This window comes from Drosophila yakuba, chromosome X, assembly GCF_016746365.2.
Source record: "Drosophila yakuba strain Tai18E2 chromosome X, Prin_Dyak_Tai18E2_2.1, whole genome shotgun sequence".
In the NCBI taxonomy this organism is placed as follows: domain Eukaryota; kingdom Metazoa; phylum Arthropoda; class Insecta; order Diptera; family Drosophilidae; genus Drosophila; species Drosophila yakuba.
The window spans coordinates 2,651,912-2,672,038 of record NC_052526.2 but is presented as its reverse complement, the minus strand read 5'-3'; the positions used below and the strand labels follow the sequence as shown (position 1 = coordinate 2,672,038).

At 39.9% G+C, this 20,127-nt stretch overlaps 1 protein-coding gene across 2 annotated transcripts; it reads right to left on the bottom strand.

The window, feature by feature from the left end:
- Window positions 1-782: 782 nt before the first annotated feature.
- On the bottom strand, window positions 783-19,291 carry LOC6524062. Of its 2 annotated transcripts, XM_002099895.4 has the most exons (9): window positions 19,223-19,291; window positions 18,469-18,895; window positions 8,803-9,330; window positions 5,244-6,304; window positions 5,085-5,183; window positions 4,903-5,019; window positions 3,887-4,840; window positions 3,385-3,444; window positions 783-3,319 (listed from the first exon to the last, which is right to left on the bottom strand). In XM_002099895.4, exons 3-9 carry the CDS (start codon window positions 8,974-8,976, stop codon window positions 2,320-2,322), a joined length of 3,465 nt encoding a protein of 1,154 aa, XP_002099931.2. In that variant the 5' UTR covers window positions 8,977-9,330; window positions 18,469-18,895; window positions 19,223-19,291; the 3' UTR covers window positions 783-2,319. The 2 variants fall into 2 exon arrangements, with proteins under 2 accessions (XP_002099931.2, XP_039230607.1); XM_039374673.2 differs by having other exon boundaries at window positions 18,469-19,291.
- Window positions 19,292-20,127: the final 836 nt, after the last annotated feature.

Below are 20,127 nucleotides of genomic sequence, written 5' to 3'. Positions count from 1 at the left end.
GTTGTTTTTCGTTTCTTTTCCTTCAGATGACATTTTGGAATGATTATTTAATGCATTACATCGGCTTGTCTCTAAGTGTTTGTGTGTGTCTGTGTATATTTGGGTGTATGTGTATGGGTGTTTAGTCAGATTTAATCGCTACATAGGCACGTCAGTTCTATTTGTTGATGCTGCTTGCAATGGATCCTTACTATTATTCGCTTTAAAATATATATATATTTATATGTGTATATTAAATTATATTTCATAGACATCATTCTTTGCTTTTCATACAAAAAAATTGTAATCATTATTGTAAATCTATTTTATAAGCTGCGGCTAATAAATATGATAAAAAAAAACGACAAAAAAAATTATTTCATAAATTTAGTTTCATATGCGTTTAAATGGTAAATATTTGAATATGGGTATGGGTACATTTATATGTAATGAATATAGAAAATACTTCGCACAGTACGCGTGTGTGTGTTTTGTATGTGTGTGGGCTTGTGGAGGGAGGGAATCATTCATTGATTGATTGATAAAAAGCAGTTACAATTTTAAATTGTACAAAAATGTAAAAAAAAATACTATCTCGCTTGCTCGCCCTCTCTCTCTCTCTCAATCTCTAGCTATCTCTTTCGCTCTAACTGCCGACCTTAAAAGCTATACAAAAATAAATCGCAGACGAAGTTCACCCGCAACAAAAAAAAAAAAAAAATAATAAAATACATGTTCCTAAAATTGGCTGTAAATAAATACAGTTCCGAGTGCTCGGCATAACTTGTCTTCATTTTCAATTCTTTTCGCTTTGTTCTTTTGTGGTTACTCTCACATTTTTTTACTAACAATTGGCTACGAAGTTTTAAACATTGCTCGTATGTTTGTCTTGTTTCCATAAATATATTACTTAAATTGGGGCTTGGTTGGAGGATGGATTCGGAGTAACTCTGTCTATGTGGAAAACGATCGGGAGAAAGAAAGCGGAAAATGGGAAAGTTAGTATATTAGTGGATTCCCACACGAATTTATTAAACTACAAAATTGTACTAAAAACACCACTAAAAAGAAACCTTTTGCGTTTGATTTTTAAAATGTTTTTGCCTGCCTGAGGCTAAACGAAGTTTTGGTAAATCTTTGGAAATGTATGTATACATCAGGTTATTCATCTGAAAACAATTTTATTTTAATTTACCTAAACTAATTTAAGACCGAAATGTAAGGGCTTGATTTGTATATATATTTTGTCTATACTTTCTGATTTTGATTTAGCGGAAAGTTTAGTGTTTAGTGGTGTTTAGATTTTAAATATGACATTTGATTTTCCCTCTCTTTCTCCCATGTACCACTCTCCTATCTTCTGTCTCGGTTACACGATAATGTTAGACATTCTTGTTGATTTTTAGGTTTAGTTTATAATTGCACTTATGTTGCTATGTTGCTAGCTCTCTCAACTTTCAACCAGCTGCTGTTTGTTCTGCTTCCGTTCGCTTTGTTCTGATTGTTATTTAATCGTTTGATGCATTAATTTAACTAAATAATAGTTCACTACTCAATAATTGCTTGTATGCGTGTGTGTGTGCGTGAGTAAAATAAATTAATAAAACATGGTGAACATTTTTAAATACATTTCTCAGTTGAAAAGTACACACACACAAGGACATGCGATCAATAAATATTAATTAAATAACTCAAATTATGAACTAAGTGTGTGTTGGTGTAGTGTATGTAAGTGTGTGCGTGGATGGAGGACGAGGAAAAGGAAGCTGCTGAAATTAAAGGAAGGAAATCAATTCCTCACTTGGAATGAACGTGTTTTTGGGCGTGTTTTTTCTTTTGTGTGTGACATTCTAGGAATGCTTAGCATATATATATTGGATATATAAATCTAATACAGAATCGTACCATATATGCTATCTCATATCGATTAAAAATACAAATACATCTCAAGCGCGCTCTCCCTTTCAAATACTATATAAAAAATACAAGTTGTTGTTGCTGTGCTGTTCTATGTATGTCGATTTGGGTGGCTCGAATAAAATATCTTATTTAACTGAAGTCGTAATTGCGGACACTATATAGACGTTTTGTCTTGGAAATGGTAATTAATTCTTTTCTTATTTCAATCAGTATCTACTAGAATTTGATCCTATCAACCATCTTTACTCCGGCTTGTATATCTTCTTTGTAAGTGTGAAATGAAGTCCTAAATCAAAAATTTCCAAACCAAAATGTTTTACCTAATTTGCCCTCTAGTTTATATGCTGACGTACGATTTTGAACCACTCCAATGAGTCTAATATATAATTCTAGGTCTGGGGAGGACTTCTGGTCGATCTACTAGCGGGTGAAGGCACTGAGAAAGTGCGGCCCGCCCATGTCAAACTGCTGCTGATCGAAGCTGTCGTCGGCCAGGCCAAAACTACTGCCACCCAGTCCAGCACTGCCACCAACGACACCGCCGACGCCGGCTAAGCCAGCTGCCGCTGCGGCAGCCGCCACTGTGGCCGCTTTCAGCTGGCTGATGGCCAGCATGGGTGGCTTGTCGCCCGGCTTCCAGCGCCTATGGATGCCCATCGACTTGAGCTTCTGGCAGACGGACGAGGGCGATATATTGATGCCCTTCTCGGCCAGGCGGGCCGACACCTTCCAGTACTGAATGTTGCTGTCCTCTTTGATCAGCTCGAGTATTTCGCGTGTGATCTCTTTGTCGCGCAGCTCACGTTCCGCGGCCTTTAGACGGCGGCGAGGATGCAGCAGCTTTGGTGTCGTCTGCTGTTGTTGCTGATAGTGTGATGTGTCCGCTGGTGTATGGTGGCGCAGTTGCTGTTGCTGCTGATGTTGTTGCTGTTGCTGCTGCTGCTGTTGAAGTAGCAGCTCCTGTTGCTGGCGTTGCTGCTTGATTAGTTCCATTTGCTGTTGCTGCTGACGTTGCATCTCCTGCTGGCGTTGCTGTTGCTCCTGTTGATGCTGCTGCTGATGCTGCTGCTGATGCTGCTGCTGATGCTGTTGCTGCTGTTGATGCTGCTGCTGCTCCTTGACGCTGAACTCATCCGAATGCCTGCCATCGGAACGCTTGTTGCGATAGGAGAGCGGCACTCCCTTTAGAATGGCATCGCGCACTTTCCAGGCCGTCATTTGCGAAACATTGAGTGCCCTGGCTATCTCCATGGTGGAGGAGTTCTGGGCCACCAGCAACTTGGCCATGGCATACTTCTCGTCATCGATAAAGACGTTCGGCTTGCGGGGCTTCTTGCCGGTTGGCGTAACAGTCGCCGAGGCTGCAGATGAGCCTAAAACGGGCACTGGAGCTGCAGTGTTGCTGCTGGAGCTGCCATTGCTGCGAAGGAAGATTAAGAAATTAATGGATGTGTTTACTGACTTAAGCACTCGCTTGAAACTCACCTCTCGTTGCTGTTCATGTGGGGCATGGAACGCAGGGACAGGTTGACGGGCAGGGCGTGCCTATTGAATATGGAACACGATTACGATTAGATTTTGAGCCTATTTTGAATTGTAAATATATATCTTATCTCTTGCTATCACATATTTTTTATAAACTGACTTTTATGTAGCTGAGTACCAAGGCTAATTACTTGTTAGATGATATTAAAAACTTATCGAGGTATACCATTTCAAGTTGGGAATATTAAATCGAATTTTCGGGTTTTCGAGTTTGGGCTAAAAAAAACTGTCTAAATGAGCAACCAGAAATAAACTATAAAATTTGATAGGAACGGTCGCTAATCATATTATTAAAGCTAAAATATTTATGACTGAGTGATAAGACTATTTATACATTTATGATAGATTAAATAAAATCGATTTCATAAGCATTTAAATAATCTTGAACGGCATTTATGATTTTGAATGTATGATTTATGGTTTATGGAAAATGTAGTCTTACATGACGGAGGTCGGATAACGAGTTAACATCGGCATTCCACCGTTGTGGGCCTTCTGTTGCTGCAGTTGCTCTCGCCCGCGATCTCGGTGCTCCCTTTCCCGCTCGCGTTGCTGTTGCTGCATCTGCAACTGCTGGGCGTTGACGATGTGGGGAAAGTGCTGTGACTCGGCCAGCAGACGTTTATAGACCTCCACGTCGGGCCGCGCGGCAGCATGTACTTGCACTGGCACTGGCATCCCAGAACTTCCCAGCGTTGGCGGCGGTATTGGCGGCGCGGGCGAAGCAGATCCGGGTCGTCCACCATTCGATTGGTGTTCATTGTTTTCGGTGCCCTCGAAGGGATCGTGATCAATGTGATCGGAATCGGGATCAGGATCGTAGCCATTGTGGAGCAATCCACAAACGGCATCCTCATCACCCATATATCCCGCTGTTTCCTCAGCTCCGATCTCGTCTGCTCCGCACTCATCCACTAGGCCCAGTTGATGATGTGAAGGATGGTGATGCTGCTGTTGCTGCTGATGCTCCTCATCCTCGCTGTCCTGTCGTTCTTCTTTGATAAGGCCCAAGCCGAGGTGACTATAGGGAAGACTCAAATGATGGTGTTCTCGTTCACGTTCCGCTTGTGCCGCCGCAGCAACTGCTGCCTGCTGCTGATCCTCCTGCTGTTGATGCTGCAGCTGTATTTGCTGATGATGGTGTTGGTGCTGCTGCTGTTGTTGCAGTTGTTGCAGGTGCTGCTCCTCCTGCGATGGATCCACGACGCGCTCATGCAAACTGACTCCATTCACCAGACTTTTACGCAAGCGCCAGGCAAAGGTGCGCGAGATGTTCAGCTCGTTGGCGATCACCGTTGTGGTGGCCTCTCGCAATATCAACTGCTTGGCCAGGGCAATCTTCTTTGCATCCAACTTGATGCGAGTGCGTCCCTTTCTCTTGTTGGCCAGCCCAAGTCTTAAAGATCAATCAAATAATCAGTAAGGTTCTTAAAGTTAAATGCAATATCTATAACTTACTTGCGATTGTTTATGTGCAGATCGGGAGCCGTGGGCTTGCGTGCTCCTCCGGCGGCAACTCGCTTGGGGAAATTATTAAACTGCACAATGTTTTGCTTGAAAAGCTGTTGCAGTGGCCTGTTAAAACGAAGAACCAGATAGTTTGTCTCACATATAATGTTTTTTTCCGATAAATCACTTACATTTTGGCCGCCTTCGAAGGACAACCGGTGCGCTTATGCCAACCCAGATGATGGCCTGTAGGGAAGAGGACATGACAATCCGAGCACTGCATCGGTCGACTGAAAAACCAATAAATACAATAGATAATTCAATATACCAATCTATTCGATTACACTCACGTTTGGTTACGACGCTTCTTGACACAACGACCGCGTCGTATGTGTTTCTCCAGAAAACGCTTGTAGAAGTAGGTCTTGCGGCAATTGCTGCATTCATACACCGGACCCGGTGCTCCATGGACGCTCTGCATGTGCGCTTTGAGGATCTGTTTCATCTCAAAGATCTGATAGCAATGAGGGCATTGGAAACCAGGCTCCTGCAATCCCTGAACCACGCCAACGCCGACTCCGTTGACCAAATCATTTGGATTCGACGGATCCGCTGAAGCTTCATCCCCCGGCGTGATCAATTCAATTTCGGGTATAAGCGGCAGCGACATTTCCTCATCCTCATCATCGTCGCCATCGTGGTGCTGCTGGTCGAGATCGAGCTCCATATCCTGACCGGGCGGACCGGTGGCGGAGCCATTGGGAAACTTGTTCATCTGATGTTGCATATACTCCTGCATCAGACGAATGGAATTGAAGTCGAAGGGCTCCTTGGGATGACCGCCATGGCCGGTTATCTCGCCATCATCGTTATGGTGCTGATTTAAGGGATTGATTTCCTCCACATCATTGTCATCCTCGTGGTTTGCCGTCAACTCTAGGCCGTTTCTGAGTAGTTCGTCTTCTGGACCGGCATCACGTCCTGGTTCGTGGTGGTCATCAATCTCATCGTGGATCTGATCAGCCTCATCCCCGCGATGACCATTAATGGACTGTCCATGGCCATTTTGGAGGCGTTTTTGTGCTTCGCTAACTGCGACATCATTGTCGTTATCCTGCTCCTGGTCATTGTCCTCGTCCTCATCATCGGATGATGAACTGCTGCTGGTGGAACTGCTGCCGCTTCCGCTGGCACTGCTGCTCCCGCTGCCACTGCTGCAGCCGCTGCTCTTGGTCTGGTCGGCAGCAGCACTCGCCTCCAGCGGATCCGCGCCCTCGATCTTCTGGAGCCTCAGTTGCTGGCGATAAAAACTGTCCGCCTCCTCGCACTTCTTCTTGAACACGCACGCCGATATGGCCGTCTTAGCACATCCAACGCACACCTGTTGCGGTAGGGTGTCGTTTTTACTAATCTAGAGGGTAAAAAAAAAACAATGTAAAAATAGGTTTTATATGCAAGTTTTACCTCTGCCAAATGTAACAGCCATCAAAACAGCCAGAGTGACGGAAAAATACAGATTATCGATTTACAAAGCTCGCTTTGATTAAGTGATTACTCATAAATACAAACGGAAATGACAGATTTTCAAATTTGATCATAATACATATGATTACCTACTACATTAGTGAAATTGCCAAGCATTATTTAGGCAACACTTTTTATTTGATTTAATAATAAATCTGTAGCTAAAATAAACTTGTAAAATATATGAAAATTGAAGGACAACGGTACTCCCAGGCGTTGCCAGATTGCAAACAGACCTCACAAATGCCAAATGACAACATAAAATTCCTTGAATTGGCAACATAATCTACTCAAGTGGGAAAATTGCACAAATAAACCAGAAAATTGCAGCATTTCAACGGTTGAGGAAAAACACATAAGGAGAAAATCAAATTGAAATATGCACATGAATTGTAAAAGCACCAAATGCGAATAAGGGGCCGAAGACATACCACATACAGGCGAGAAACAGGCGAGGAAAAACACACAGAGCCACCCCATTCACATTCACGTGCCGCCCCTCACTTTACCCCTTACCTTTCCCCTTACCGGCCCAGAATCGAGGGGCCAACGAACGTCTAAGCCGAACATAAAGTGGAAAATGGGCAAAGAGCGAATACACAGAGCGAAAAGTACTGACTCCATTATTACATAACATTTTCAAGGACCGAATTCAAGTCCCATCGCTGCTCAATACAATGTTGATAGCTTTAGACATGAATAATGTTTTTTTTGTACCTGAATGAAATCTAGATAATTGGCACGTGTAAAATTATAGCTATATTATATATTTTATAGCAATACATAGTATACGTAGTGCCATATACATATTTTCTATCATACTATTTGTATCTCTTCGTGTACGAGAGCGACAGAGATTAGGAGGAGCTGGCGAAAGAGAGTCAAGAGAGCCAAGATTGTAAAGTTAAGTAAAGGAAAAATGTATGGAATTAAGCCAAGCACATACAAACATTCAAACATACAAGCAAAGCAAACACTTCTAAACAGCAATTTCAAACGGTAAATTATTTTACAAAAGACAAGACAAGACAGAGTAGAGAAACGAAAAGATACGAAATGAAATGAAGAAATACAAAATGCGAAGACAAGACCCACAAGAAATTCCATCGAACGAACGGCAAACGGAAAAAATATGAAATGCTCGTTGGAAAAAATTGTATACACAATACACAAGACACAATATGAATAAAATAAACTAACCAAAGCCGAAGCCGAAACCGAAACCATTCCATGGAACAAATAAACATCAAACAGAATAAATGGCCAAAGAGGAGTGGAGCAACAAGACAAAGCAATGAAAACTGATTCCAAATTACACACACACTTATGTGGCTCGGATATAAGATATAAGATATATTATGTACATATGTACGTACGTACGGGCGAATGTGTATGAAAATTAATATGAATAATAAATACGCCGAGTGGCTGTTGCTGTTGGTGTTGGTGTGAATAACTTTCATGTGTTTGCTTTTTTTAGTTTTAGTATTCCACGAAGAAGAACACAACAACAATCTTGGATTACACACAAACAGTGGGCTCGAATAGTCGACACACCTCGTTAAAACTAAATACAGATACCCTAAAAACATCTTTCAGCTCAACTATGCATGTGCAAATACCTTGGGCAAAATGGTAAAATGGCAAAATGGAATAAGACCAAACACAATTTGCTTCCTGCCATTGCATGTGTTTCAAATTTTGATGTATTCCAAGCCCTCGGTGATGGCATGGTATGTATGGAATACAAATTAGGATCGATTTTATAGGCAAACAGCTCGAAAAGCTCTCCAGAATCAATGGGATAGAAAAGAAAACAAGCTATTCACAGCAAAACATTTAAATCAATAACTACAGTGGTCGCTAGCTAGCACATTAGAACATTCATTGAAATAAAAAAAAATGCTTGATAAATTATATAAAAATGTTTCCCATTGTGGAATGAACATTTTTATGAATATTAGGCCACTCCACGTGCTAGTTTATTTTGATCAGCCATTATAAAAGCGGCCCTAAAACATTTCTTATCAAAAAGTTTACCATCTGAAGATGATAAGAGGTCTATGTAAATGGAAACCTATATGGCATGTTCTACAAACTGAATTACTTCAGGTAAACCTGCTTATGTAGGTTTCTAGACCTGGTCCTAACTACTTTATAATACGTTGCAATACTTTATAGCTCTACAGTACAGTATTACTTTGCATGTGACCACTGTATGGGAAGTCTGCAATTCTTGACCTTCGGTTCACCCGCTTTTTCTTCGTCACCTGCTTGGCTTGCTCTTCCGTTCGGATTTCTTGGTGTTTGGATTGCTCCCCTTTTTACTGTCAGCCCCCATTTCATTTCCCATTTCATTTCCCCTATTCTGCGATTGACACTCACCTTGACGTTGGCCAGCGTGGTAATCTTCTGCCAGAGCGCATCCTCGCCGAAGATGGGTATCATTGGCAGGTTGGCTGCGGCTGTGGTGGTGTTGTTCTGCTGCTGGTGGGTGGTGATGCAGATGCGACACAGTGGCGCACTTCCGCCCACAACCTCCTGCTGTTCGCTCTCCATCGCGAGAGTGTGGAACGGAGGGAACTGGAACTGGAATCGAAGGAGATGGAGCTGCTGCAGGAGTAACAGGAGTAACCGCTGGCCATCAACTGCATGCCTTCCAATGGTTCGGGGTCCTTCTGTTTCCACTAAGCGTCGTCGTACCGCAAATCTCCGCCAGTAGGTGGACCAGATCAATCAGTTACCAAGTCCCGGTATCGATGGATTGATGGATTGATAAAGAGTACCGGCAACAAGTGGCACTCTCTCACGCGAGAAAGAAGCGCGCGGAACGTACGGAATGGAGAGCTAACGCACGGAGAATCCGAAACGTGGAAAAGAAACGTTGCGATTGTACCGACGACGTTTGGTAAACTGAAATGGGAATGCAGAGCAGAACAAGAAAACTATTTATTAATAATGGGGTATAAACGAAAAATATGTGTACGAAAAAAACATACTTATATATACACACATTGACGTATGATACACAGGCAACGACGTTTAAGACGCAAAGAAAACTAAATAAGAGTTAACAAAACACTGAGCGAGCAAACTAGAAAATAAATGTGAAAAATAAAAAAAAAAAACAGGCACACACACAGTTATGGCAACACAATGGCACACTGATACAAACATACTCCTTGCCCCCTGCGTACAAACATACGTAAAAGCATATATTTATTGTGTGGATTTCAACAAAAACAACAGCAGCAACAACAAAACAATTCTTACTGTCGTAGCCGCCGTACAAAAGTTATGAACTTGATACACACACACAGGCACATACGAAAATAAAATTACACAAAAGAAAACAAGTCGAAACTAAAAAATAACATTCATGCACACACTCTCACACACACACACACTGTTACAACAGGGGTATCTCACAGATACAGTGACAGTGAGACACGAACAAATAATAATAGCAAAAATCGTAACGAAACGAAATGAAATAAAACTTTATATCTACAAAGTTGAAATTAAGGGGTGGGGAGGTGAGGTTCGGGGGGTTTATAGACGAGATAGGGCGGAAGACAAAGCGCACAGAGTACGATAAATTCATGCTCGCTCTCTTTCGCACATTATGGAATGAGACAAATTACTGTAATTTAGTTGAGCAATTAAGTTTTAGTTCGCCATTTTTGCTCCATCGATAAACTCATCTCGATCAATAAATCACCAGCGTCATCGATAAGCCAGCGGCAAAGTCATCGAACTATCGGCGTTTCCATTCCATTTACCTCCCCCCATTCCCCATTCCCCACTCCCCATCTACTCAACTCAAAACCCCCCACAACTACTGAAAAGAACAAGGTGAACGAACGGAAATGGAAAATGCGTGGAACACAGCACGAGAACTACGAACAAATTCCAAATGCAATTCAAGTTCAGCACTGGAATGCAAAAATTCTTAACCAGTTTCGCCTCCCGAGAACTTTTTGCAAAAAATCATATCCCAAAAAAAGAAAAAGAAGAGAAAACAAAAACAAAACAAAAAAAAACGCAGTCTATGTGGGGGCAATGGGGGGTTAAGAATCCTAGCCACATGAGTTTGCAAATTGAAATTCTGTTTTGATCTTCTGCGCGATCTCTCTTTTTTCCTCCATCTGCATTGGGGAAAGAGAACAAGAATAAGCTCTCGCATAATGATGCACAGAGAGCAAGAGCGAGAGCGAACAAGAGAGGGGAATAGCACCTGGAAACTGGAACTGGTAAAAAGACCAAAGCAATTTGCAATACATATTTGTACAACGAGTGCTAAACCCCGCCGCCTCCCACTCCCTGAAGAAACATAATGCATGCGAGTATTGTGAACATTGTGGATCTTCTGTAACCCCAACGCAAATATCATGGATATAAAATTATTAGTTGCAGTACTTTTAAAATCCTTTTGAGGATATGAATAAATTTTCACTTAAACGTAACTAACATTCGTAACATTATCACAAATCTGAATATCACAAAGTACTACCAGAAAACGCCCGAAACAACGTTTGCAAATATCATTGCATACTTTTCAACGTCCTGCCAAGGCTCTTTGGAACATACGATTTCAGAGCCTTCGTTTAAAGTTTATTGAAATATTTAATTAATACTGTAAGTTTATAACGAATTCAAAGTACAAAAATGTCAAAGTCAAAGCGTTCGTAGACTATAAAACTGGAACCACTTTTTTTATTACAAATAATTCGAGAAACAAAACTTGTTTGCGTTCCATAAATAATCTTTAAAAGAAACTTGAATTTCTATGAGACAGATGGTGGTTGGAATTATGGAAGTTCGACTGTATATGAATAGTTTCCATGTCTGTCCTCTGTAAGCGGCCCGCATATGGAGCTATCCCTCTCGCTTCCACCTCTATCAATTGCCATTTCAAGTCAGCGCCAGACATTGTTTAAGTTTAAAATAAAAATTAAATAAAATGAAACCCATATAAAGACGTCCGAAGTTGGCCAGGGAGGGGCGGAGCAATGGTGGTGGGAAACGTCGCGGTTTTACACATATGAGGAAATGTACGGAATACGGAGCAAGAAAGAAAAAAAAACTTTATAACAAACGAAATGCTTATTACTTATGAGAAGAGGGTTTTTGGGGGAGGTGGGAGGTAGTGCGTAAGAGTCGAGCGGAAAAGCAGGCAGAAAAGTCAAGAAACTCGAGATTTCTGCTTCTGCACAAAGACAAGACTAGGAGACTAGAGAGAGAGAGAGAAGATTTCAAATCGTTGAGCCGAAGTCTTGAAGCTCCAAACAAACCGAAGCGAACCCCAACACGAACAGCAACGAACCCGAACCCGAACCCGAAACCAAACCGAACTCAACTTAACTCAGCTCAACTTAACTGAACTGAACTGAGCTGAACTGAACAACTTTACTCTACAACTATTCAAGAAGTCGCGCCGAGAAAAGCAAATACACACTACTTACACTTACTATCCCATATATCCCAGGGAGAAACATGTGTGTTGGTTGCCTGCGCTTGTTGGTTTACCTCCACTCACACTGTGGGACTTAAAACTTTGTTATTTCTTTTTTATGATTATTTTAGCTATTGTACAGTTCCACAGAAAATTTATACACCGCACACGAACGACCAACTTACAAGGGGGCGGTGGGAGGTGGGTGGTGGCGGTCTTTAGATGGTGGGTTTTTACTATACATACAGACATACATATACACCATACCATACCATGCCATACCGTACCGTACCATACAGAATTTAATATTTGTGAGCATATTTGCGGACGGCTATGGAATGGTATAGAACACAATAGGAGCACAAGAACGCCGAGAAGACGAAGAAGCACATCTAGAAGAATTGAAGACAGAACGCGCAATGACAAAGTAAACTCTTTTATCGCTATTCGTACCGTGTGTGCGCAAGTAGTACTGGATAAATTCTAAATGCTGTCGTTGACTTAGAAAGTATTCCAAATAATAAGCTTAAGAAGAACAAGAAGTGGGCAATTCTTCTGTAAGCTCACCGACCGGCATACTTTTTTTTTTTTTTTGCTTTTTTCCATCTGAAGATCACAGATCAAGAAACCGAAGAAGTATGGAAAATAAGCAAGAAAGGCCTCCATGGCCTTGCATAACAAACTGCTGTGTTCATAATTAAGTTGAGACTCTCCTGCATGCAACAGTTTAGGGGGCAAAAAGAAAGATACGGCCAGCAGACCGATAGGAAGACAGATGTGTGAGAAGAAAGCGGAAGGGTGGAGGGTGCAAGCTAAAGAGATTATACTGATTATGCAATGCCCCCAAAAAGAATATCATTATTTGTATCTACAACTTACACAGGCATAAGAACATGCATGGCCAACTACAGTGATGTCTCCCAATTTGCTTCCCAAATACATTCGAGTTGTTTAACTCCACCAATTCCAATACAATATGATAATCAAATATTAATAATAATAAAAATATGTTCCTTTAAACACGATAGTGTCTATTGCTTGTTTACACTAACCCGTTCTCCGATTTACAAGTGGGAATTTGTTGATGAAACTCACACCATTAATAAATAATGATATACTGATGCAAGGCCCGATTTCCAGATGTGTTTATTATTTTAATACTCGGAACTGTCAGGAGAATGGGGTATATTTAATATACTATACTGTATGTGTGTAACAGAGAGAAGGTTTTGCTGTTTTGATCCGATAAAGTGTATGCATGTACATAAATATGTATGTATGATCTTTTCGATTAGGTTGAATCACTTCTTATTGAAATCCAAGATAAGGTAATCTTAGACATATTATTCTACTTGTTGTTATTGTTATTTTGAAACTTTTCTTAGTTACAGGTCAGTGAAGCAGGTTGTTTCACTTAGCAAGCGACCACTGTGCTGCACATTGAGACCGCATATGAACGGTCGGTGGTAAAGAGATGGGATATTGAGGTGAGGTGAGGTTGGTAATTACAAACTCACGACAATGTGCGACGTGAACAATAATTTTACGTGTACTTGCAATAACAATAGCTCCGGAAGAAGACACACCAGCACACACACATACACACACGCATGAGTGATTACAGTGGCCGGCGTGTCGGTGTGAGGAAATGTGCACTCACAAACATCTGCAAGTTCAACCATAATAAAAAAATAAAAGAGAAGATTGGAATGTCTTGCCTGTTTGTTTGTATATTTTGTTTGTTTCTTTGCCGTCAGTTGGCGAGATATTAATTTCGATAGTCGCTCGATATCGATAGCCGAACCCGGTGGTATCAGGTTTATCTGATTATGTAAACAATTTTACCCAACTATGCCCCAATATTGTATGCACACATACGACCGAACAAAACCTAGATAAATGCTGATGGTTTCGTTTCGCAGAAACACCCAAATAAATATTGCGATTAAAATTCTACAGAACTGAAAAGAAAACAAAAAAGATATTGAAGAGACTGAAGACTAAGACCAAAGGTATGCGTGCAAAGCAAAGCAAAGCTTCAAGCAAACAAATAGAATCGCGCTGATAATGAAGATTACGGAAACGATGATGACGATGATGGAGAGCGAGGATATTATGTCAAAAAAAAAAAAACAAATAAAGAAAAACAACAACTAGCGCTACGAGGGGGCTGTAAACCAAGTAACCCGACCGCTTCCACAAAAGGAATTGCGTGTGGGCGGGTGGGAGTGCCGAGAAAAAAAGAAACAGCTTGAGAAGACGACAGGAGAAGAACAGGAATCAAAACTGGGAGCAAGGGGAAAAAGCCAGGCCAAAAACTAGATGAAAAACTTGGCAATGACCAGAGATAAGCCTCAGATGAGAGGAGCGAATAGCAAACAGAGAACCGAGGAACCAAGGAACCGAAGAACGCCGATGCCAAATAACCACGAACCCAGAAGCGAGAGAAGAAACCAGCCAGAAGAAAGAACCAGGCGCGCTCAATAGACAAGTTTCATATGCAGCAAACTTGCCCATAAAAGCATCAAAGATGCAGCGCCCTCTTTTCACATCTTCCCAACTGCGTTGCAAAAACCAAAAAAAAAAAACACAAACAGATGTGTTCAACATACTAGGAGCCTTACGAATAGGGCGAAGAGTCTTCTATAACCGGAAGAAACCAATTTTAATCACACAAAGTACTGAGGGAGCTATCTTTAGGATGCATTCCTGAAATCTCTAAAACTTTACGATCTAGTGCAATAAAGTACCTAAAGTAACCAACTGCCTTTCAAACTATATGATATATGTACGTGATCCTTGACCTTTCGTTTAAATTCCTCGTGGCATTAATTCTAAGATATAACCCCGTTGAGCAATGAATGAACATTTTAAGAAGAATTACTTTGACACTTTCTTGCAAGAATTTAAATATATATAAATTCAGCAAATTGGATCGACAATGAGAACAGGGTTACTATTATTTTGACCTCATTTGTTCGTACCAAGGGGAATCGCAGTGGAAATCCTCCAACCGCAAGAGCTCGCTTGATTGATACCCTGTAGCCGGGTGGGCGAGGGGTTCTGGATGAATGGGGAGGAGATCGTTTGGTGCGGTTTGGTCGTCGGAAAACCACAGAAAGAGAAAGAAGAAAAGAACTCAAAGAAACTGTGCAGCATAGAAAAGTTTACAGCTTGAAAAATATTTTTATGGCCTTACATTTTGTGCTTTACTTGACTCTTGTTTGCGAATGCGAGTGACAGAGACGGGTGCGACGGGTGCAAAGGAGATAGCACGAGCACGTGCAATAAATGCAATTACCACATTGAAGCTAGCATCTGTCTCCATGTATGTGTGTGTGTTTGTGTGTGTATGCGAGAGTTTATGGGTTCAAGTTGTACATTTTCTACAGACTTTTAAAGACGATTCTGATATAAGCGGTATCAAGGGTTGGATTGGTTATTATCTTAAAAAGTAGCACATTTAAACCTGCAAGTTGGTCTTCAGCCAAAATGGCACATACTATAATTTTCCTAAAACTAACACTAAAATATACCTATAATCACGTTAGTGGAATTTAGCGAACTCTGATTCGATACATATGTAGTTTTCTGTAAGCAGCAATTTGTATCTGTAAAACCAGTTTTCAGCGTTATAGTTATTGTATAATCTAAATGATATGCCAGTACACTGTATACTCGAAAAAACAATAGTTGCAAAACACCAGAGTGTGGGTAGAGTCGGGGAAATGCCATTCAAAACATCCCAATTTCGCAGGGGTATCATATAGTCGAATACCAGGACTTTGGCCCAACACTACTTACTTATTTAATGCGTTCACCAAACTTGGGGGGCAAAAACAAACAAAGCAAAAAGACTTGGAACTTCAACGACATTTGACTTTGCACTGCCTTTGCGTTGTATTTGCCATTTGCTTTTGTCTTTCGATTTGGCTGCATTTTTTGTGTTTTCTGTTTTTTCTTGATTTTCTGTTACTGCACTTACATTTGTCGTATATTTTGTATTCAAACATACCTACATATTTTTTCTTCATATGCATTTTTATGTGCGTGTGAGTTGTCTATGATTGTCGAGTGTGTGTGTATCTGTGTGTGTGAGTGGACCTATGGATGTGTGTATTTATGAGTGTGTGTGTGCTTGCCTCGGATCAAATTTGTTGAATTGTTTATTTAGTACGCTGCTCTATTGTTGTTGCTGTAGCTGTTTATTGCTATTGCCGTGTGTGTTGCCATGTTTTTTTTCACCGTGTGTTTTTCTCTCTTTTTTATTAAATTTTTTTTATTCGTTATTGTTATTATCGTTAGTTGGCTGCAGCAGTTGCATTCGCTCTCATCGTCTTTCGTTTGCTTATTTTTCCTTTTTTTTAGTTTTGCCTTTTGCCGTCTCTTTCGTTTTTGGTATTTGTAAATTACATAAATTGTCTTGGACTATAAATTACGGGAAGATTATTATGGATTGTTGGCTGTGTGTCTTGTCTGCTTGTCTTGGTAACGAAACGAAACGATACGATATGAAAAAAACCGCACTCAAAAGTCACTTCTCTGCTTCGACTTCGTTTTTTATGCTTCTATAGAGATCTGCATTTAATGATACTCGAGTAGTTACATATGCATATCGGCAACTCTTTGTTTTTCTTTTTGGTTTCTTCGAGTGTACCTGTGCATGGGCCACCACAAACAGCTGTGTCCACAAAAATAGTGGTGCTGTAATGTTTTTTCAATATTAAGTAGGGAGCTTATACATTTTAATTTAAAGAATTATATTTCCAATATTATATTCAAGTATATATCTATCTGTGAACATTAAATATCTCAAATTGTCATGCTTATTTCCAATTAAATAGTAAGTAAAGGCGTATTTTTTCAAGTGTTAAACAAACATGAATTAAGATACATATGGATTTTTAAGCACCACTATCATGTTGAACCCAGCTGTAACTAGGTGTGTGTATTGCCTTATTATTGTTGCAGTTTTTATTTGAGCTCCGCTTGTTGTTTTTGTTGTTTCTGAGTCACAGAGAAGCGAGCTTGGAAATTGGAAATGGGATATGGTAATGGTAATGTTAACAAATATGTGCAGCTCCACTCGTCTAGTGGGTTTTTGTCTTCTTTTTTCTGCAAATGCCAGCTAGGCAGCTATAGAAAAAAAGGGAAGGGCCTGAACAAAGTAAAGGATCACAAAAGGGGTTGCAATGATCATTCGCACAAAACAGGAACCTTTTAATAGCGGAATATCAAGTTATCGCATTTATCTGTCAAGCACGCAAAGTTCGGCTTATGGGAAAGATTGTTATCGTTGTTTCGAATTTACCAAGCTTGATGGATTTAATAATTTAATGTCGATTTCAGTATAAATAAATGCAAATTTATTGTATTATCTAACAATTAAATAGACAAGAGAACAATAACATTTACCCTAACAAGTGTCATGTGGCATGAAATCTGGGGCATTGTAACAAAAAACTATTTAAACATTGGATTCAAGGCAATTTTTTATTTGCTGAAAATGACAAGCTTGTGACAAATGATCCAATACACATACTATTGACTTTAAAGCTGTGTTTTATTCATAATTATTCTACAAATTAACGTTTGAATTTGAAACCAATTGGAATATCAATTAGTTAAATGGCGCATTAGCCAACACTGAACGTAGACTATTTTACATATATTCGTACAGAAAAAAAAAATAATAATGGGAAAAACATTAGGCAGCTATCTTAACGTAATTCATTTTAGGAACCCGATATCTTTTCAAGAGTTCTACATTCAAATGTTGCATAACGATCGAGATTCCAATCGGAATTTGTTCAGACATCAAAGTAATAACTTATCGGAAATGTCATAGAAAAACCGTTGAGCATGCGTGTGCTTGTTTGATTTGTAGTTCGATTTTTTTTAGTGATCGCCGAACATGCGGTGTAGAAATTTCCGCTAACCAAAACAACAACAACAAGTTTCACTTAATTCAATTTATGTACAATGCAAACGCACCAATACATACAGATGCGAGGGCACTTACAGATACAAAACATACCGACATTGTCGTATTTTAACCTGACTTGTTGTTTTTCTCTATTTTATCAAGCGGGTGATCAAATACGAAAGAACAATAAACACGGAGAAACGCACACACGCTTAGTGCCTTAAACATTTCGTAGGCATATTCAAAAAACAAAATAAACGAACAAAAAACGTAATCTTTAGACATACTGAGATACAGATACCGACATATAGACACACCAGCAGACATACACACGAATACAAGTTAACGCACTGATTTAACGTAACTATTTTAATAAGAACTAGCGAAAGAGAGGGTCAAGAAAAATGAGAGAAGAGAGAGCAGAGCGGCGCAAAAGGAGAGCACAAGGAGCGTGCGAGCGGGACGGGAATAGAAAGGCAATAGCAATAGCAACAGCAATAGCAATAATAACAATAATAAATTGAAGAGTTAAACTAATAATGAAAATGTGTGTGCATGTGTGTTTGCCTCTGATTGTACATATGTATGTAGTACATATGCCTTTCTCGCTCTAGCGGGTAGTAGCGAGTATAGTAATAATAAAGTCAAGTAAAATCGTCGTCGCACATACCTTTATTTAGTCGAAATTGCTATGTATTTATCTTGCTTCTTCCTCTTCTTCTTTGCCGTTGACTTCGCTGCTTTGCTATGCTGCTTGTTGTTGTTGTTGCTGCTGCTGCTTACTGTTGTTTTATTTGATACTTTTGTTATTTGCCGTTGGTTTCGCGTTGTTTTTGTTGCTTTTCTTATAAGTTTTTCACACACAACAGAATGAAAATGGAATGTGAATGTGTAAAATTGTTGTATTTATTATTAACTGCTTTTTAAAGTAGTTGCCTTGAATGTCTGTCTGTCTTTGTTTATTTGTATGCGAGAATGATAAATTATGTTAGTGCTTATATAAATTTGAATACCGTTGCTCGGATCTGATTTGTTCTTTGCTTTTCATTTGCTTTTCTTTGCTTTGCGCCTGGCTTTTCTTCATGCCTTTCCTTTCGCTGCACATTCCAATTGAAGGAAAACCCGAGAGAACGAGAACCAAAAACAAACAAACAAAAAGGATGAGCGTACAAGAGGGGCTCAAAGTTGGGGAGGGAAGAAATCGACGACACACGCACGCAGTCAAATCGCAGTTATAAAATGTATGTTTATCTCCCAGTGGCAGTGTGTGCGTTTGTGTGTGAATCGCTGGCGAATGACAATCAAAGGTAAACACAATTAAGAATGCGCCTATTGTTGCAGTTGACGTTGCTTTTGCGATTATCGTCGTCGTTGTTATTATTGTTATTTGACTTTTGTAGAGCGGCAAAGGTAAACTACGCTACCTGTGCCAACTGGCGCCGCATAACACGAGCACACACGTCCGTTCACGTCGAGAACCAAAACAAAAATGCGGTACAACATGGCGTGTGCTGTCATTCCACCATTCATTCACTCAACTACCAGAGATGCGCGCGTGAGCCAACTTCGCCGCCCGTGTAACGATTCATCGGCTGTTACAGCACAATTTATTTATATGTGCCACTATGACATTTTATTGTTTTTGATGGCAATACCTTTTAAAAATGTAATAACTAAATAATGGAGTATTTTAAATTTGCATTGTATTGTAGCGTATTGCAAAATTTTTCACTTTGAATAAGAAGGGCCTGGCATAAAGCAACAAAGTAAGGTGCACGCACGCATTTCTACTTACAGCCGCAACGCGTTGGATGTGACGTCACGCGGTTTGAAGCGGCTTAAGAGCTGAACTATAATTATTATTATGGGATACCAAGCTCAAAGAAGAAATATGTACATATACTACAAACGCTGAATATAAATTAACATAATCTTGTATGTGGTTGAAATTCTGGATACCAAAATTAAAATGAAAGTGGGGTATCATGTTAATCAAAGAACATTGTAATAAAACGCCCGTATTGCAAGCAATCAAAATTTTCGCATTTTTTTGAAAATATTTAAGCTAACAAAGTATAAAAAACGTTATCTAATAATTAAGAAATTCAAAATCCAAACATCTAAAATCAAACATGCACAACTTTAAACAAAAATGTTGCAATTCCTAACAAAAAGTGCATCCAATGTCTGCATCCAATCACCTTTATAAGCCAATTTCATTGTCTACAAATATTTATAAATGAAAACATGGGCTAACTTTTGACTAAAAGTTTTCGAAATAGAAAATTTAAAAATGTATAGTAAAAAACGATTCATTTATATTTTACCA